The 19095-nt window shown below is 39.4% G+C and overlaps 1 protein-coding gene across 1 annotated transcript in view; it reads right to left on the reverse strand.

Moving 5' to 3' along the window:
• Positions 1-19095, reverse strand: part of LOC110062088 (nose resistant to fluoxetine protein 6-like) — a 29513-nt gene continuing 10418 nt past the window's right edge. Inside the window, exons 5-15 of the mRNA XM_089276907.1 lie at positions 17445-17686; positions 17188-17358; positions 16208-16213; positions 16053-16146; positions 14951-15043; positions 13841-14006; positions 12218-12297; positions 11123-11239; positions 5516-5642; positions 1093-1300; positions 1-454 (exon numbers count right to left, since the gene is read on the reverse strand). Of these exons, the coding sequence (XP_089133033.1) occupies positions 297-454; positions 1093-1300; positions 5516-5642; positions 11123-11239; positions 12218-12297; positions 13841-14006; positions 14951-15043; positions 16053-16146; positions 16208-16213; positions 17188-17358; positions 17445-17686 (1462 nt within the window). The 3' untranslated portion in view covers positions 1-296. The remainder of the gene's footprint in view (positions 455-1092; positions 1301-5515; positions 5643-11122; positions 11240-12217; positions 12298-13840; positions 14007-14950; positions 15044-16052; positions 16147-16207; positions 16214-17187; positions 17359-17444; positions 17687-19095) is intronic.

A 19095-nucleotide genomic window follows, 5' to 3' on the forward strand; every position in this document is an offset into this window, starting at 1 on the left:
AGCAAGGTCGAAGTTGGAGACTTTCCCGTAAAGGCCGAACCTTCAAGTTGGCTTTTTGCTTTGACTTTGCAGGCCCGTGATCGGGAATAATGCCTTACAGTTAGCCAATCAGAGCGCGCATTAGATCGGCTACAAACTCAAGCCAGCGAGATCTGCTTATGTTGTGATACACCAGATATAATCCTTTAAGTAAAAAGAGTAACGGCAAAAGCTGTAATGTTAAAACACTGTAAATTAAATCAGAAACCTGTTTTACATTTACATTGCAATCAGCCATGTCAACTCATGACAATTAATCAAATGTTACTTACAAAATGAACATCAGAATAGGCCTGTGCGGTCTCAAATGATCCAAGAAGTACGATGATAACAATAGGGTGAACAAGATAAGCACAGTATGTCAGCCGACTCAATGGAATCCAGAAACCAGCAGACAGGATCTTATTCACCAAACCTTCAAATGAAAAAAAAAAACAATCGGAAAAGTAATTATCTTTCGAGTTCTGTAGTTGGAATTTAAAGTATTGCTTGAAGTTCATTATGGATACCTTATTTTACTCTCCCAATTGCTTTGCACTTTTTATACCGTGAATCCCATAGAACTACGTATTAGAAGCTATTAGGATAGTAAAGATTGTTGTCACTCTCTTCCTTCAGTCCGTACGGTATTAAATGAAACATCATCTTCAGCGAAAGGGAAGGAACAGTGAAGCACAGTGCTTTTCTTCTGTCAATCACGGTACTTTTTCGTCACAAATGTGTAACACAGCTGAATTCGCTATCTTCTCTCTGTGACGAAACAAGGCGCTGTAGTGTCGTGTATTTGTACACGGTGTTATGCATGCTGTTTCTACCCCTCACCCTTCACCCTGCTTCGAAGCAATCTTTTTGTCCCTTTCTTCTGCCTTCCATTTCTCCCCTCGAGGCTTCTATCAAACAGCTAAACGGGAGGGAAGATCCGGAATTGTGAAAATCGTTATCTTTTCCTTGTAAAAGAACAAGACACAGAAGTCACAGAATGATTATTTTACTCAGAGAGACTTCTGTGTCATTTACATCAAACATTTGACAATACCCTCTTGTTCGGCTTACCTCCGAGCCCGCAATGACAAGCAAAAATTACCCAGGCTAGTGCCAAGCTCCACGCACATCGCGAGAAAGTCCCGTATGTGATATTCTCTGCACGAGAGAATGGTTGAGGATTGTCTTTTCTTAGAACTTTGTATCCACCATACAGAGTAGACAGTGCGAGAATGATAGCAACACACCAACCAGCCATATTGAATAAGTATGTGTGAACCTTACAAGACAAAAAGGAAGAAACAGTTGGAAGTATTCATAATTTATGGGAAGGGGGCAAGGAGGATGTTGCAGTTTTCGAAAAAATTTCACCCCGTGGGTTCCCCCCCCCCCCCCACTGAAACCTGAGATGCTGCTCAGTGACGCCCAAGAACGACAGAGGTTTAGAGGATAAAGATTTTTGTGTCACATCTATTTCTATATCTAATAAAGATCAATGGATGGTTTCACTTTGTACACTTTGTATTATGTGCCCTTTTTTCAAATCAAATTTACTGTCGTGATTGCAGATAATAAGTAATGAAATAATAAATTATCTACTATGCTTTGATTTGCTTTGTTTACAATGGGGTTACATACATAAACAGCGAAGGAATGGTTGGTATTGTTCAGACTTGGGAAGCACTCATACATTGGAATCAGGGCTCTTGCCAAGTTCCCACGGATGCAAAGTTTATGGGGTTATAGGACAGTTTTATTAAAAAATTTAATAGAAATTAACTAGAACATAATATAGGACAAAGAAACAACCTGCGTGCCGGCTCACTTGCTCAGTTTATCTAACTATTTCACTGTTTCCCTGGAGATGATTTAATTTTTAGCATCTGTAGCATGAAGAAAAGGGAAAAAACTGAAGACGTAACCTAAAACGGTTTTTGGCACATTTGAAGCACAAAACCTCGGCTGGACATTGCCATTGTCGCTACTGAAAACAGTCCTCGTACTTTTGCTACTTCCTCTTCTCAGTGCCTTCTTCTTCTTCTTTGGAGATTTAGTAGTGCCACTGAATGTTTTTGGCAACGTATAATGTCTAGGTTCTTTCTCTGCGGCCTCTTCCAAACTTCTATCAAGAAACTAACGTTTGCGAATCTCTGCACTTCTTTGCTTTTCTCGACCTCGGTCACCTTTTTTGGTGAGTTTCTCTGCCTGTGTTGTGGCGGTGTCTATCATGAGTTGTGCAGTGCCTGCCTTGCCATTCTTGCTGATGGAGTCCTTTAGCTTTACAATTCCGTCTTTGACGAGTTAACCAACACCAGAAAGTTTGTTTCTTATGCTGTTTTCTTGTTCACTTAAGTTTGCTCTTGCAAGAAGAGCGGTTTATTTTTTTGCTTTCATCTTCCCCATTTACCCCTTTGACCTGCTTTCTTCAAGCAGCTTCACCTCTCTCAGCGTTTTTTGCCCTTCTCTCTCTTTCTTCTTCTTTTTAAGCCTCAAATGTTCTTTGGTAGACGGAATATGCTGATCTTAAGGAAGACTTATATTTGTTTCGCAGATACCTGACGGGTCCGCAAATGATATCAGAAATGATCCTCATATTGGACCGCAAATGATCCCGATCAAAAAATAAGGAATGGCATGGATTTATATCAGAGGAAGGTGAGAACATGTACAAAAATTATGAACTAAAAAACATTTTTTATCATTTTACAAAAAAAAATATTCCACAGTTGCTGTTTTGTTCTTCCATGGGTACAGATCGTTTTCACTGTCACGCAATAAAAAAAATAATAAAGCGAAAACCAACCAGTGGATAAAGCTAAGAAATTGTGATGTACGCTATAGAAGATAACTAAATAAGACACTTCTACAAGTTTTAGGCCTGTGCGTTTCCCCAAACTTCAGATATTCGTCGTAAATGTTTCCCAGAAATTTACAGAGCTCAGTAAGAAAACGCCATGTTGGTGTACATCCGTGGTACACCAAGATGGCGGCCGGAATATAGTGTAAACATCTGGAACTTACTTTGGCTTTCTAGGCGACTGATTATCAGTACTAAACAAACAAGCATTTACATAAGCACTTTTCCTAATGCTCTAACTTATAAAAAGGCTCCAAATCATGAGATAAGTATATATTTTTCAACAAACTCAATCATAACCTTCTGTCACGCAACCTCCATAACCCTGAAATTCAAAATGCTTTGGTTTCCAAACGAAGCCCGCTAATTGTAAACAGATATAAATATACTGCCTCTCATGCGTGATGAGGATAAAAGCACGTCACGTGAAGACGACCTATTAAATTAGAAGTCTTAGAAAAACACATACTTGTAAACATTCTCGAAATCCCGGTGGCGATAGCATCAAACACTTATCAAGCAGCTAATTGTCAAAACGAATAGCAAGCCTTGGCCTTGCTTGGTCATGAAGCTGAACTTCATAACTATAGCTTGGAATTTTGACTTCTTAGAATACTCAAGTAGTCATTTCCGAGGAGTTAAAGCCAGAATACGACCAAGGAGAAATTACAAAATAAATTTGTTCAAATTTCCAGTGCTACACACTAGGTGTTTTACAGAGTGATGAAGCGTTGTAGGCTTGTGGGTCTGCTCAGGTGACAGCGTCTTCTGTAATAGTTGCTTCATGGTTAGATTTTAGTTTAAAACTTTAGACGAGTGGCGTTTATGGCTGATAAAATGTGATTTAACTCTAACACCGAAACATCAATATTTAACAAAGGAAGATATGTAGCGTATGTTGCACCGATTATAATTTTACTGAGAATTGCAAAGAAATACAAGCCAACTCGTGTTTTGATGATTGAGTGGTGATATTCATGACATCGCAGTTAGCAACAAAATTTAGTCGAAAGTATGAAAAAAAAAAGAGCAAGTTGTAAGCCATTATGATTATAAGATAGCTTTGATAAAAACATCGGTATTCACGTACGCCAATTCCTATCCACACCATCCCACCATCCATTCCATTCTTTATTTCTTAGTCGGGATCATTTGCGGTCCCTATCGTGGATCATTTCCGGTCCGGGATCATTTGCGGACCCGTACATACCAACAGGTTCATCAGTTTTAATTTGTTGGTTTAAGCAAGAAGTAACATTTCCTGCGATGATTTCTTTCCTCAGCTTTAAGTGCTAATGCTAAAAACATAGGATTTTGCAGGATTATAGGACACACTTGACACCCTACATGAGAAATAATCCTTGACCCTGAATCTTGAGATCTACTGTTCAAGTCCAATAAATATGTAGCCTGATATTTAGGATCTGAAGAGCCCTCATACCACCGGATGAGTGATTCCCAGCCAGAATCGTCTAACATACAAGCTGAAGTTTCTTTATGACCCCCCACCCCTCCCCCTTTCCATGTCTCTGATTTCAATTTGTTTTACCAGCTCCCCCCAAATTGCTACCCGAGAAAATGGCTGCCCCCCCCCCCGCCACGTTCCAAATCCTAGTAGCCCTCCCACCTCATAAATTATGAATGCTCTCGAAGCGAATCGCTGGATTCTTGAGTGTTTACCGTAATGGATTTATCTAAGGCCCGGAGAAAACTGAGAGCGTTTATTATGGACAGGTGCTTTTGTGTTTACAGCATAAGCATTTTAACACTGCTAATAAACTCGTTGGTTATATGGTAATAGAACAGTCTCTTCTTGTCTGCATATTCTCGACAGGTAATAAGACTATTCAACATCTTTTTTGCCAGGCTTTTCTATATGTCCTCTGTGTTGTACTACCGGTAGCAGGATATTTTCTGTGCTACTGTGCCCTAATTGCTTAACGTTCCCTCTCCCTCCAATAGCATAAACAAAAACTGTACATTTATCAGGAGATTTGTTTTCTTCAAATAAAATGCTCATGATGCTAAAGCTTACTAAGAATGCTTAATCCACCCTGAAAATATCAGCACAACATGCGCAGATGAAAACTTAGGTATGGTTCATGACTTGTGGCTCTTACTGACTTTAGTCAATGGTGACAACCTGTCGATCTACCGCGAAGCTTACCAGCTATAGTAGCGTTTTTCTAAAGATATCATGAGACTATTTTTGTGCAGGTTTGGACGAGCTTGACGTGATAATTACGTGATATCAAGTGGCACACTCGGCAATGGAATTTAGAATACACACGCGTTCTTGGGCTTAGATGTGGCGTGTTCTGTAATTCAACTCATAAGCTCACTTCAGCCTTTGAGGCCAATGGAAACTAGTTTACAGAAGACAAATACAGGGAATACCAAATATGCACGAGAACAGTTTCTTTTCTAGACATGCTAATTGTATTAAGTGCCACATTTTGGCATTGAAAAGTTATTGCATGACACGAGAAGCTCATGAATATGAGACTAAACCTACACTTTCAAAAAAACATTATGGTATTATAGGAAAGGACCACCCGCATTAAGTACATGCAAACACAATTTTAATCGATGTCAGATGCAGTACTAAGCACCTAAGGCGTTTAACAATGTTGTTACCTTGGTGCGTAGCCTCCAGTCCTTTGAGTGAATAAGTAAGTAACCCAACACCATACCAACAAGGTACGGAGCAATGCGACAGTAAGGCTTGACATTTATGAGAGACTGAGAATCGATACCGGGAAGCCTGCAATAAAATAGCACAATTGTTCACGATTTCCTTATGGCGCTAAGATAAAATTTATCCTGAGAAATGTGAATTATACATTCTTAAACACTGGCACTGAATAAGATGGTAAAATTAGTAATAAAATAACTGACGTGAAAGAAGCTTCGATGACGTCATGTTATGTGATTTTGATAAAATGACGTCATCAAACGTCACCAAACCGTTTTTGGCCAATTTTTTCTCGTCAAGGTATTTATAAATCTTGTGTACTGCAATTAACTAAGTTTTATTGTGGCGGTAATGTACTGTTGTAAATTACAGAAATAAAAGAAAACAATTACCGTAAGACAGTTTCCAGAATGGTTCACACTTCACTTTGATAACTTTTTATAATGCCACACTTTTTCAATTGCATTACAGTAATGGCATTAAACAAATGCCCGATCATCGGTGGACAAATTGTAGTCATTTTCTTGGCATTACAAGTTACCACGACAGCGGAATAACCTAATGACACCCTCATTCTCGCTTAAGGGCTTACATCTGGAAAACGAGTCAAGTGCCTCCTTTTTAACTTTGAAAATATTATTTACCAAGTTGTAGTGGTGGAGCGATTTCACTCCATCAGTCCTTCACTGGGTCACTCCTTGTTAGACATTTGGAACAGTTATTCTTTGAATTTTTGACGCAAGTACACAATATCTTACCGCAGAAAGGATCTACATAAATAGATTTTTGCACGAACGTTTTTATGTAAGTAGAAGCTAATTGTATAAATAGCTCATTTCCCGAAGATGTCCGTTTAACATACTGGTTTAAACTGCACTCAATTGCCGAAAAAGATATCGAAAATGACAAAATTGATGAGCTGTGTGAATTTTCGAATGAGTCAAGCCGTGATTAAAAGTTTTAGAAGATCAACAGACAAGAGAATTGAGGAGAATTTGAAGGACGCATTTCCCTATTATTTATACGGTAAATAATACGGACATGGCGAAATGATATGAACAAATAGTTGATAAACAGGAGGAAAGACATTACACAAGACCGGGAGTTCTACAGTTACTACTATCGCCTTGGAAAGGGAACGAAAAAAAAAAAGGAAAAGAAACAATTCGTATTTGGTCACCAGCCAAATAGGAAACCCGCCGAACAGGGATTAACTTTGTTGAGCAGGCGAGACGCGGTGCTGCCTTTGTGGCGTAAAGACTCTACGTTGGATACTTTTTTTATTATCGCGAAAGGTAACAAAGAAGGATAAAAAATTACTGATATTTCCTCGGAAAATAAAGAGCGAAAAAAATAGGAATGAAAATGAGAATTATTACTTGCTTTGGTGATCGGATAAGAAGCGCTACTTTCTTTAGAGTTGTCTCGGGAGGATCACCGATAGCTTCATGAATGTATTTAACGGTGTCACATCTCTCGTATTCTCTTACCGTTGCGTTTTGCACTATTTCTTAACAACGCCACTCTTTACATTATAAAAGCTTGTCTGAATTAATGCATGATGTCAATACTGCCTCAGCGCCGATTAAAATGCATAGTTTATTTATGAAAACATCTGATGTCCATTCTTACAATACCCGTTCCTCTACCTCCAGTAACTTTTACATAAAAGCCTCAAATCTTGAATTACAAAAAAACGCATTCTCAAGAATCGGTGCCAGATTATGAAAAGAGATACCACGTAATCTAAGAGAGCTACCAAAAAAGTCTTTTAAAGCTAGAATTAAAAATGAATTACTATGCAAGGCAAAGAAAATGCCTTTTTTCAGATACACGAGATTATTCGTAAACTGAAATCTTTTAAGTAGTTGAAATCAATGTCTTCTCTCATTATTCTCCCCTGATTTGTTTTAGTAGTCTCAAGGTTACCGCCCACCTTCGCGGGTGTCCTTCGGGAAAAAAAATCGTAAGCGCTCCAGTTTCAATAATACCCCCAACAAACTTATATCAGAAAAAGCTTAATAAATGTAGTTTACGATAAAAATACAATTTAAGCGAGTTTTTCTTTTAGGAAGCGTCAGGAGCGAGTAAGGCGTGAAACGACCGAGGAGTCTTCTATTGAATTTATCGGCTATGGAATGCCGCCACACGAGCAAAATGGCTGCACAGTCTTATTTACAAGGCATCAATCAACAAAACTGTGTCGGGCTTTTTCGATATTCTGATTGGTTGTCTAGATATCCGCATCTAAAGTTGGAGTAGCTAAAAATGTATAAGACGTGTGGCGTAAATGGACGCCACGGAAAAAATATGCTAAATATCAAAATTTCCCGACACACTTTCGTTTGCCATTATCCCTGAAATGTTCTGGCGAAATTTCACGAAAATCCGTCAAATCTGCATTCCCTGTAAATTCGCTCAAAGTGGAGGTATTCCTCCCAAAATCAAATGCGAGATTTGAGCTCGTAAAGATTCGTAAACAACTCGTGCCACGCCAGGAGATTATCTCGCTTTACGAAACCGCAAACGTCAATTAAAATGAATCATGATTTCCCGGGAAAAGCATCGCATTGTAACACATTTTCCATCTCGCTATCGCATTGAAGAGAAAGAAACTAAAACAGGCAAAGTAGCCAAAGGCAAAAGAACAAATAAGCGACATAAACAAAACCAAATAACATGAAATACGAGCTCCAAGATGAGCGTTTGCCGCGAAAATTTCCCGGATAATGTGTATTTTGTGCACCCCTCGACCGATATATCGGTCGACATATCGACCGACACTCGACCGAGGTATCGGCCGATATATTGACCGACACTCGACCGACACTCGGCCGATATATCGACTGAGATATGTCGGTCGACATATCGACCGATACATCGGCCGAGTGTCGGTCGATAGGTCGACCGAAACATCGGTCGAGTGTCGATCGGTATAGCGGTCGACACGCGGCCGATACTTTGACCATTGACTGTCGGTGGAATATCGGTCGACATTCGGTGGTATATCGGTCGACTGTCGTATAATATAAGTCAAAAGCTTCGACTGCCAGTGTCAGATGTATAAGTTATGCGCATTTCATCCTTTTTTGGTCAACCTTAAAAATTTCTGAAGGCTTTATGTTCGGATCATTCAGCCGTTGTCAAGCAAGACATTCAAGTGAAATACTGCCAAATACACAAAATACAGTTTACAGGAAAAAGGATAAGGACGATGAAGGATAACAAGGTGCTGGAATAGAACTGATGAAAGACAAGCAAGTCTTGAATTTGCCCATGCATTGCACTAATGCTTTCGCTGTTTTTTAATTTTTACATTTCCTTGCATGGAAGAGGGGTTACTGAACGACTTAAAATTTAGGAGAGTTACGCAAGCATTTGACAAAACAATCAAGATAAAACAAATCAAAAAACGCGAATTCACGTTTAAGCAGCTTTTTCACACCGCCATAGCTGTCGTGGTATCTGGCCTTCACTGGCGTAGTCCCTATGATTTTTCTGGGTTTCAGCCTTGCCTTGTCGTACTTGTTGTTAAATCATTCTACTAAGGCTACGCTTGTTTTCCACATGTACTCTAACTTGTACTTCTTGGTTGGGTATATTCAAGAAGATGTGATAATTGTCCCTTTTGGTATGTTATATTTTTTTTCCCGGTGGTGGTACTCTCTTGTATATATCTTATTTCTATCTCATTTTTAATAGTAATTAATAGTAATTCCCTTTCCGTTATAACAGCCGTATGTCAATCGTGTCAAGCCGTGACGTTACCTTTTTGTGCTACTTATCGATAAGATTATAACGATGATAAGTTATGTGAGTAACTTGGTGTATCATGGGTCTGGTGGGGCAATTCATTATTTTTCTTTTTTTTCTTTTTTACCAAAAAACTCTACCCTCCGGCTAAGACACGGGGAATGTTAAAAATAGCCTCAGTGTGCATTTATCCGTAAGATTATTGGGCAAGAAGAAAATAACGTATTGGTAATTTTTTTTAGCCTGCGAGAGCATCCGGTTTTTCTGGCTCTAGTTTCCAATTTCAGCCGCCGAGAAAAACCCGAGAGGGAGAAGCGACTACCAGAAATACATGTACGTCTTGCGGTTCGCAGTCGAAAACCAATCCGACCGATCGGGTTAGATTGAGTTCGATTGATTTTTGGTTCGGTTTTGTTCGATTCTGACTACGCCAGGTTTATACAAAGAAGCCTCTGAGAAGCGGGGGGTAGAACAGGGATATCTGCGCTGCTCAGCAGACATTACTAACCTAGGTTAAATTACGTCTGCGACGCAGGCTACAGTCACCAGTATCGGTGAAGTATCAGTGGAATGTCGGTAGCCTATCGATCGACATGTCGGCCGACAATCAGACAACCACTCTCGGTCGACATATCGACCGACATATCGGTCGAGTGTTGGGCGATATATCGACCGACACTAGACCGATATATCGGCCGATATGTCGACCGACATATCTCGGTCGATATATCGGCCGAGTGTCGATCGATATGTCGACTGACATATCGGTCGAGTGTCGGTCGATATATCGGCCGATACCTCGGTCGAGTGTCGATTGATATGTCAACCGATATACCGGTCGAAGGGTGCACAAAATACACATGATCCAATTTCCCTTGGTGGTTTCGTCCATTTAGCGATTATGACACCTTCCCGGTTTATTAACTTTATTTGAAAATACGTTTTTTCTAAATAACTCGGCCGCTTTTTGAAATTTTTAAATATTTTTCTTTTTTAAACTTCAGATAAAATGACTGACCTAAATTTTGTCAATGAAAAGAAAAAACGAATTTTTGTGCCCTTGAAGGTGGGAAGTAACCTTAATATACAGAAACGATAATAATATAAACTATATCTTTAATCTTTAATTAATTGTTATTATTGTTATTTAATTAATCTAGTTATATGCATGAGCGATTAACGGCCCGCCTAGATTAGCACTTGCTATCCACGGGCCAAATAACATGTAATTTTAAAATGAATTAAAGTAAAGATTATTGTTGTTGTTGTACCTCAAGTCAGTGGCGTCAAAATTGCCACTATTTACAGATGATCCATTTTCCAAGTTGAGAGGCTCATAGCCACTTTGATTTTATTACCGAAATGTGATCGCCATATTCAAATGCAACTTTATGGTAAGATTGAACAATTTTGTGGGAACGCAGAATCACCTTAAATTTTTACAAATTTAATGTGACTCTGATTCCCTGCTCTTACATTTTATCCACGACTGAAGGGTGTGTTAAAAGGTTACACGGTTGTCTAGTAACCCTTTGCAGGCCATTACTTGTTCACCAATGATCAGGTATTTGATATCATTATTGTAGCATTAAATAAAAACACAATTAGCATTGATCCATCAGAGCAGAAGTGCTGAAAAATGATGAAAACCGTTACCAGCCACCATGAACAAATTATTATATGGCTGGTGTGAGTAGCTGATATAACGCGTGCCCTGATTGGCTGTTTTAAGGCAAGACTATTCCGAGACGTATTATTTACTTACAACTTAACAAGGGTAGAAAAATGCATCTTACTGTTCTGCTAGATTTGTCGGTTGCGCGATGTCATAATGAGCAACAAGGATTGCTGTTGTGATAAAACTGATACTCATCAACACACCAACAATAACAAGCAGTCCTCGCAGGCGAAACCTAGAAACAAAGACCAAGCTGAAATAATACACACAAAAGAAAGACAACACTTCAAATGACCACAAGTCAGTATGGCTAATCAAATGGTCACGAGTCAAATTAGAAAATAATTTTACGCACGTTTTGTCAAAATTATAATAATTTAAAAAAACAAAATTAAATTATTCGAACTTTGACAAGACCCAAGTGAAATTATTTCGTAATTTCACAGGACGGGTATACTATTTGATTACCATTTAACCACATGGGTGACAAATTACATGTACCGAGAAATTTCGTACCACCACCAATTTTGTAATTTCACATGTGAAATTAGAAACTGAAATTTTGCGCCCAAAATTAAGGAGCAATTTGTCACCTTGGATCGCGGGGTCATGTCAGGTTAACTTTTCGTTATCAGGGCCGGGTTTTTCGGAAGCCCATGAAAGCTAACCCAGGATTAAAAGTAACTGAAGTCTACATTTTTCTTGTATACAAATGTTTTTCACTGATTTTGTTTTCTTTAGTTTGATACTATTCAAACTCAAAGCAGAAGGCCAAAGAGTCTACGGAAAATCTCACTGCAAAGTTACAAAACTCAAATCAAAATTGTCGCTTGTCCTGGGTAAGCTCAATCGGGCTTTGAACAACCCGGCCTACGCTTTTAGGCTTGGCTAAATCTCTATATTACCGGAAATCGAATCAGATTACCCAAATACCTGGGACTCCCATATCAAAAGATCGAGGACGCTCATCCTAAAATTTGAATTAAACCCATAAAGGAGACCAATTTGGGCGTGGCTCAAGCCTTATTTCACCCCTAAAAAATACCATTTAAAACGGAATAGACTCGATTACCAGCCGCTATTCAGGAAAGGAGCCCACGCTAGTAGACTGGACTTGAGAGGCCCGCGAGACGACGAGCATCGCTGACCATTTCATACTGGAGTACCCCCAGAGCTCCCTTTTCGCCCTTTCATCTTCCCCCCTTCCCTATACCTGTATGCTGTGAAGAGGATAGCAGGTGCAATAATGTAGAACTGCATGTCATTAGCTAGGTACCAGGTCCAGCCCATACACTGTAGAGAGAACATGAAATAATATCCAATTTGTAATACACAAGTTATTAGTATAAGTTGCGGTACACAAGACCGTAGCTAGAATTTTTGTAACGGGACGGAATGAAGCGAGTTTCTGGGAAGGTTGTGGGAGGGGGGGAGGCATGCTATCCTCAAAAAAGTTTGAAATCTAAATGCTCCGATTTGGTTCGGGGGATGGGGCCAACTGCCCTCTTAGCCCCTCCGCCAGCTTTTGTCTTGCTACAATAGGCCCTTTCCTTTAGTAATTTCTATATTTGTCCATACTTAGAATTCAAAAAGCTACTGGTATTGTTCTTTCCAGTTTGATAACATCAAACTCAAGAACATTAACTATCTAAGCCTTGAAGGGTACTTTCTATATGGCGAGCTCAGTGAACGGGAAAGATGAACCATATCATGCGTTGCGATTGGCTACCCAAGAGGGCAAGATGGCGCTATCTTGCCCGCTCGGGATTACGCGCTGTGTCCCGAGCCAATAGTCTTTTTAGTGTTCTTTATCTAAAATAAAAAATGCTTGAGTAAGCTTCTTCGGTTAAGATAGCTGGGTATTGGTCTTTTTTTCTTGGCCTGTTAATGGACCTCTGCTTCGTCTCGGGCCATAAACGCGCCAAAGATATTGGCCAATATCGGCATCTTGACCTCGCGCTTGGTCAATAAGCCATATATCTGTCTCTCTCTGCTCTCTTTTTCACACTAATTTTTTGATTGACTAACTTGTTAACCGAATGTCACTGACTGTTTTCTTTGTTGTGCTTTACTTTTTTGCTCGTCGAAGAAAGTTAACGTTAAAATCTGACATTTGAATGCCTCCTTTGCTAAAGTTAGTCACCATTTAATTGTTATCACTCCCTGTGAATTCATAGAGAATTACCACCTAATGTGGAAGTCCTGTCTTCAAGTGAGGGAAAATGACACTGCAAAAAGTTACAAAAAAAGTTACAATGAAAGTAAAAAGAATTGTGAATGTCGATCATGACTTGGTGTACATTGTACATCATGTAAAGGTATGTGGTGAGTGCCAAAGGCATAACATTTCCTACATTCGCCTTTTCAGGACAAATTATACAACAGTGAGATTTTAAAAGATGTGATCATGATAAAGCAGAATATCTGCATCACATGATTAAACCACCATTGATCTCTTCCCTGCCATCCGTAGAAATTTTCATAGCAGTAGATTGTCAGGCAACTAGAAATAGAAACAAGTTTCCCCTTTACAAGCCATGTGGTGCTGTCCGAACATATCTCCCTAGAGGTTTTTACTGCACCTTTCTTATGAGTTTATATAAGTTAATTTCGATCCAAGCAATCCGTTGCATGACTTGCTGTAATTGTGACGTCAAGCTCATAACATTTTTCCGTGCCTCTTGTCGTTCCTCAACTTCTCGCCCCCAACAAATGTCTTTCTTGTATGTTTATTCGTTCCTACTGTCCTGTAATCAAGTAACGGTTATCCGAAAGCATTAGGAGAATTAGTGTTCAACCCATTTTTTTTTCATTTTAGATGAGCGGTTAATCTCACCTGTGCATCAAAAGTCGGATAGAAATTGTTGATGTACAATAGATTTGTCCACCAGTATTTTCTACATTGGTATACGAACTTCTCTGGATGCCACAAAGGACCCTCACCAAGAAATCTTAACAGCTTGCCCAGAAACAGCAAAACAAACATGTAAGTTGGAGTCAACCTGTTTACAAACAGAGACAGATTTATGATAAAAAATATGGGCTTACAAAATGATGTATGAAGTTATTTTGAATTGAATCAGGTATAATCAACTCAGACCAGAGTAAAACTTGTATTAAGCTAATTCGGATAAAGTTGAAAGCACATCCTTTTTTCTCCAGTTTGGCGTTATATTATATTCCGTGTTGTCGATGAGAATTAACAGAGAACATCGTTTTAGACGAGATCCAGTAGACTGGCACCTGATGGGAGGACAATTTCGTTCAGGAAGTCGTTATTCCTGGAGAATGGAGTAAGAACTTTAATACATCAAGTAATTTCTTAAATGTGCACATGTTATCCCATTCATTCGAGCTCGAGGTAGCGTTTCATTTTCAACTGTATCCGGATTAGTGTGGAGGTGCCTGGTTCTGCTAGCCCCTATGGTTATTCCAGGCAGCCAGTATTCTAATTTTTATCATCGATATTTTTGATTAACACTTAATGACTGGTCCCTTGAGGAATAGTGAGGTTTGATTCCCGAGAATCTGCATGTTTCCCGAGACGAAGTCGAGAGAAACACTGAGATTCGAGGGAAACAAAATTCATTGTTCCCCAAGGGACCAGTCATTAAGTGATTTGTTGTATAGCAAAATAAAACAAAAGCAAATTTTGAAAAACGCGCTCAGATTCCAGCGACGACATTAGGCCACCCTCAACTGCACGCTCTAATCATGTGCAACAGCGGTCAACATTTCGCGGGTAACGGTGAACTGTTTCCCGTTCGAGGCCATATTTTTCGCAATGTTGCCCGCCCATGGCATTTGGCGGTAAACAGTTTCATTGTTAGATGTCATGTGACCATAAACTAGCTAATGAATGGGGCGTTGTAGCATGAAAAACGCCAGCTGTACAGCAAAGATTGTTGTTTTTGTTGTTGAAATTGCTTACTGAAGTAAACTTTACCTCCAAAAACGACGAAAATAATACTTGAAGAGTGGAAGTTCGCCGTTTTTCTTCTCCATATGACGCAGTGACAAATAAGCGACTAAGAGACCACTGTTGATAACGTTCAAATAACAAAAGAAATTACATGGGGTAGGAAGTTAGTGGATTTACCACTTTGGCAGACCAAGAATCGGTTTCATACGAAAACGTCAAAATGAACATCCGATTATAGAGGTTCTGTTCGCCTGAGAAAATTACTTCATTGAGATTGGCCAGGAGCAGACATATTTATAGTCAATTTTAAATTTCCACTCAGTCCAAACAATGCGCGTGAGTTCCTAGTTTTCTCAGTCATACACCGTAAAATCCCACGTTAAAGCCCTGTACTTATGTAAGTTCATAGGGGGTTTTTGGGCGGGCTTATAAACGGGGAGGCATATAAGCGGAATACAAAAAATGTTTCGGAACGACCAGATAAAACGTCTAACAGAGCGTTACATTTAGAGCTATTAGATTATATAAAATGTTTCCGAATGATGAGATAAAACGTCTCTGAGAAACGAATTAAAGTTAACATACCATTACATTTAGCTATTACACTGATTTATAATACATTTATAAAACGCAAATGGAACGCACTTATACATTAGATGGGCTTATATCCGGGGGGCCATATATCCAGAAAAAATATCTTTGTTAACAAATAGCAGGGCTTATATCCGGGGGGGGCCTTATAACCGGAGGAGCTCTAACGTGGAATTTTACAGTAATAAATGACTAATTGAAAGAAAGCTCGAGTAATTGAGGATTTTCACTACTTGAGATAACTGAAAAATCTTTAAACTTGTACTCGCCGCAAGACTCGTGCAATTTTGAGAGATTTTCAAATATCACTCGTAGTGTAATCCTTAACTGCACTCACATTCATGCAATTACCTGTACTGGTTTTACTGGCAGAATTGTAATTAATAAAATTATGATCCAATTCTTATTAAGCGGAGCACCATCTGTCTGTTTTTGAAAACAAACACTGTCTTTGATTAAATGTGAAAAAGATCTAAGCACGAACTAAAGAACAGTTCTTTTAGATTTTGAGCTTTTTAACAGTTCTAGTAATTACCTGAGGAAAAAGAAACTGTCAACTGAATAGGTTCCATTGCCAACAGCTTGAAATGTGAAACGGTGAATAATGTCATAAGACGTCAGCAAATTGCCTGAAACAATATAAAAAAACTAAGCAAAAGGCACCATCACTTACAGATCATACAGCTTAACTAAGAGCTCAAAGGAGAAGAATTTGATGGTGCGTTAGTAGAAAATTAAAACTTCTAATCTATATTTTTTCCTCTTTTTTCGCAAAACGGTATGGAAAGTGATTTACTGAAAGAAAAACATAGGTCACCGAACTTCCAGGATCACTAAGTCCATGCAAAGTTGAAGCAGTGTCGTCCTTCGGGTTGCAAGAAGGTCTAGCTGAATACATGTCAAACAAAACCGCGTTGCGGTACACTGCGGACAAGTTTTTAAAAATTGGACTTTCTCTTCTTCCGTATGAAAATATCGTTAGTTCAACCGAATGTATCGCTTATTAAATAGACACTCTATTCTAAAGGAATTGTTTTGGTGTTATAAACTTTTGCATTCTCAACAGATGACAAACGTGACGTGTTTGGATAGCACAAATACATTGCGTACTTTTGGAGAACGCTTTATATTAATAAGCTCACATCCAAGTCACTATTGCAGAATCACACGATCTTCATGTTGTTTACCCTTTTAGTGCGAAGTCCGCAGGACGGAGTACTATTGGGGTTAGAATATTAGGAAAGGAACCTCGTTTGGGAGTCAAAATTCTTTTGAATTATCAACTCAAAAACGAGGTTTGTCAGGCTAATTTTAATACTTACAAAAGAATTTATAATTGGTACCCATTTCTGAAAAGGGTCTATGACGACATACTGAAAGACCTTAGCATAAATCTGTTAAACTTTTCCATTGTTAACTTCGTGTAGGGGTAGCTGAGGGCGCATAGGTGAGGCAAGCGGCCCTTTGAAAATACTACGAAAGATTTCAACCCTGGTTCCAAGACACTTGCCAGACACTTACCCAATGACTTTGAAAGGCAGTCAAATTCTAAAGCAAAATTTTAATGTTTGTAATGATCCTCCTAAGGATGTCTTATGTACATTTTTTAGCATTAGTTTGATGGTTTAGAATCCTGTTAGCATAATTTGCTGATAGCTTTGAGTACTCACTGACTGGTATCCTTCGTGAAAAATCGTAGGTATGTCCCAGGATGACCCACCACATGCTTAGCACTCTCATACCATTGATTGAAGAGATGACGCTGGGTGGCACCTTGGTATCCATAATACGGTTTGTGTTTTGAATTAAGGAGAAACACAAGAAGAAGCGTACTACCACATCTGTGTCAAAACAAACGAAACGGAGCATGACTTGATTCAGTAGAGCCGAACCAATGAAAGATGGCTCAATTCCATGGCATACTCACTTGGTAAAACTGGTTCCTGTTGATGGTTTGTACATTCTTTAAGATTGAACTCAGGGGAGGACTGGAGTAAACTTGTTTTATCAGCATCAGGAATACTCTGGTCTGTCGCTATGGAGACACCTCCGATGGACATGAGTTCGTCGTTTGCGTTGAGAGGTGAGGAGTTCGACTTGGCAAAGCTAACAGCAATGTCGACAATCGTTCCAACAAGGCATAGGTACAGGATTACACCACACAAGACCCTGTACAAATTGACAATACAATGAATATGACGGGTTTAAAAGTATTCCTTTAAACATTGTTTACAAGTAAATGTAGAAATTCTCTCATCGGCACGGTATTTTTGAGCGCAACACAACAACGTTGGAATGTAATTAATCCTTTCATAATGACCTAGGGAGGGACACAGCAAATCTCGTAACATCGTTTCAGGATGGTTATAAGGAACTTACAATTCCTGCGGTATTCGTCCCGGCCGACATCGACAATGTAGGACCACAGGGGGGTTTGTGGCAAACATGTACCCAGTTGCTATTTGTCCTCTCTCTGTGACGATGATGGGTATACTCGCACAGGCTACCTAAGTCTAGCAACTCTTTTGAGCCACTATCATGTGAAAGTTTTGTTTTCTGATGCAGTAACTTGATTTTCTCTGCTATACCTGTTACTAGTTGTGGTCACAGTAATCACGTGTGTGCGCAGCAAAACATGTAATGTAAGTGTTGCGCTAGGCTGCTACCCATGCCCCCTGTTAGGGTGTTTCACCAATCCAGGATTGGTTTCCCGACATCTTGCCCACTGCTCCTAACCTCATGTTTTGATTCGTGGTTATTTTGACAGCTCTTTCTACCTTGTTATTTGACTGACTATGAGATAGTGAGGCCGCAGTGTGTTCAAACTGTCAATCACGAACAAAGTTGGTAAATTGTTCCCTGGCAAACTTTTAACCGTGGTTAAGGAACACCATTTCTGGTACTTTGAGGTGTTTGAAGCAGCAAAAACAAAACAGAACGAAACAAAACAAAACAAAACGATGAAATAGGCCGACTGGGCAACAGAAACCAGCGAAGGTGAGTATAGTTATTATACTCAAAAAGTAACATTTTATTTTGCTGCGCGTTTTTATTCTTCGTTATTTTAAACTCCGTACAATGACTTGTAGAGCGCTCAAATTCTCAACTACCTGAAGTGTAAAACGACACTGCGTACTTTAAGTAGTCGCCTCCCACTCGATACGCTTACATAAATCACTAATATTTGGTCAATTTCTCGAATCGTGAGTTTGGGATGCCTGTGCTTTTTCATGCCATCTCCTTGAATTCAGTCATGAAAAAAAAAAACGATGTTCTTCACACAACAACACTGGCCTAACACTACGATGTCGATGTAAACCATTAAGCACTTAATGACTGGTCCCGAGGGAAACAGTGAGTTTTGTTTCCCCGAGACCCTGAATGTTCCCCGAGGCGAAGCCGAGGGGAACATTGAGGTCGAGGGAAAACAAAACGCACTGTTCCCCGCGGGCCCAGTTATTAAGTGTTTTGTTATACCTCCCAACTCAAAAATAGAAAAAACTGCGAAGAAATCGCTTGCTTGACGTCGGCTGGCTCACAAATTTGCCGCGGTTTCAAGGAGCACGACCTGATCACGT

Source organism: Orbicella faveolata, unplaced genomic scaffold (assembly GCF_042242905.1).
Source record: "Orbicella faveolata isolate gen_17 unplaced genomic scaffold, um_ofav_v1 contig_46, whole genome shotgun sequence".
NCBI classification, from domain to species: domain Eukaryota; kingdom Metazoa; phylum Cnidaria; class Anthozoa; order Scleractinia; family Merulinidae; genus Orbicella; species Orbicella faveolata.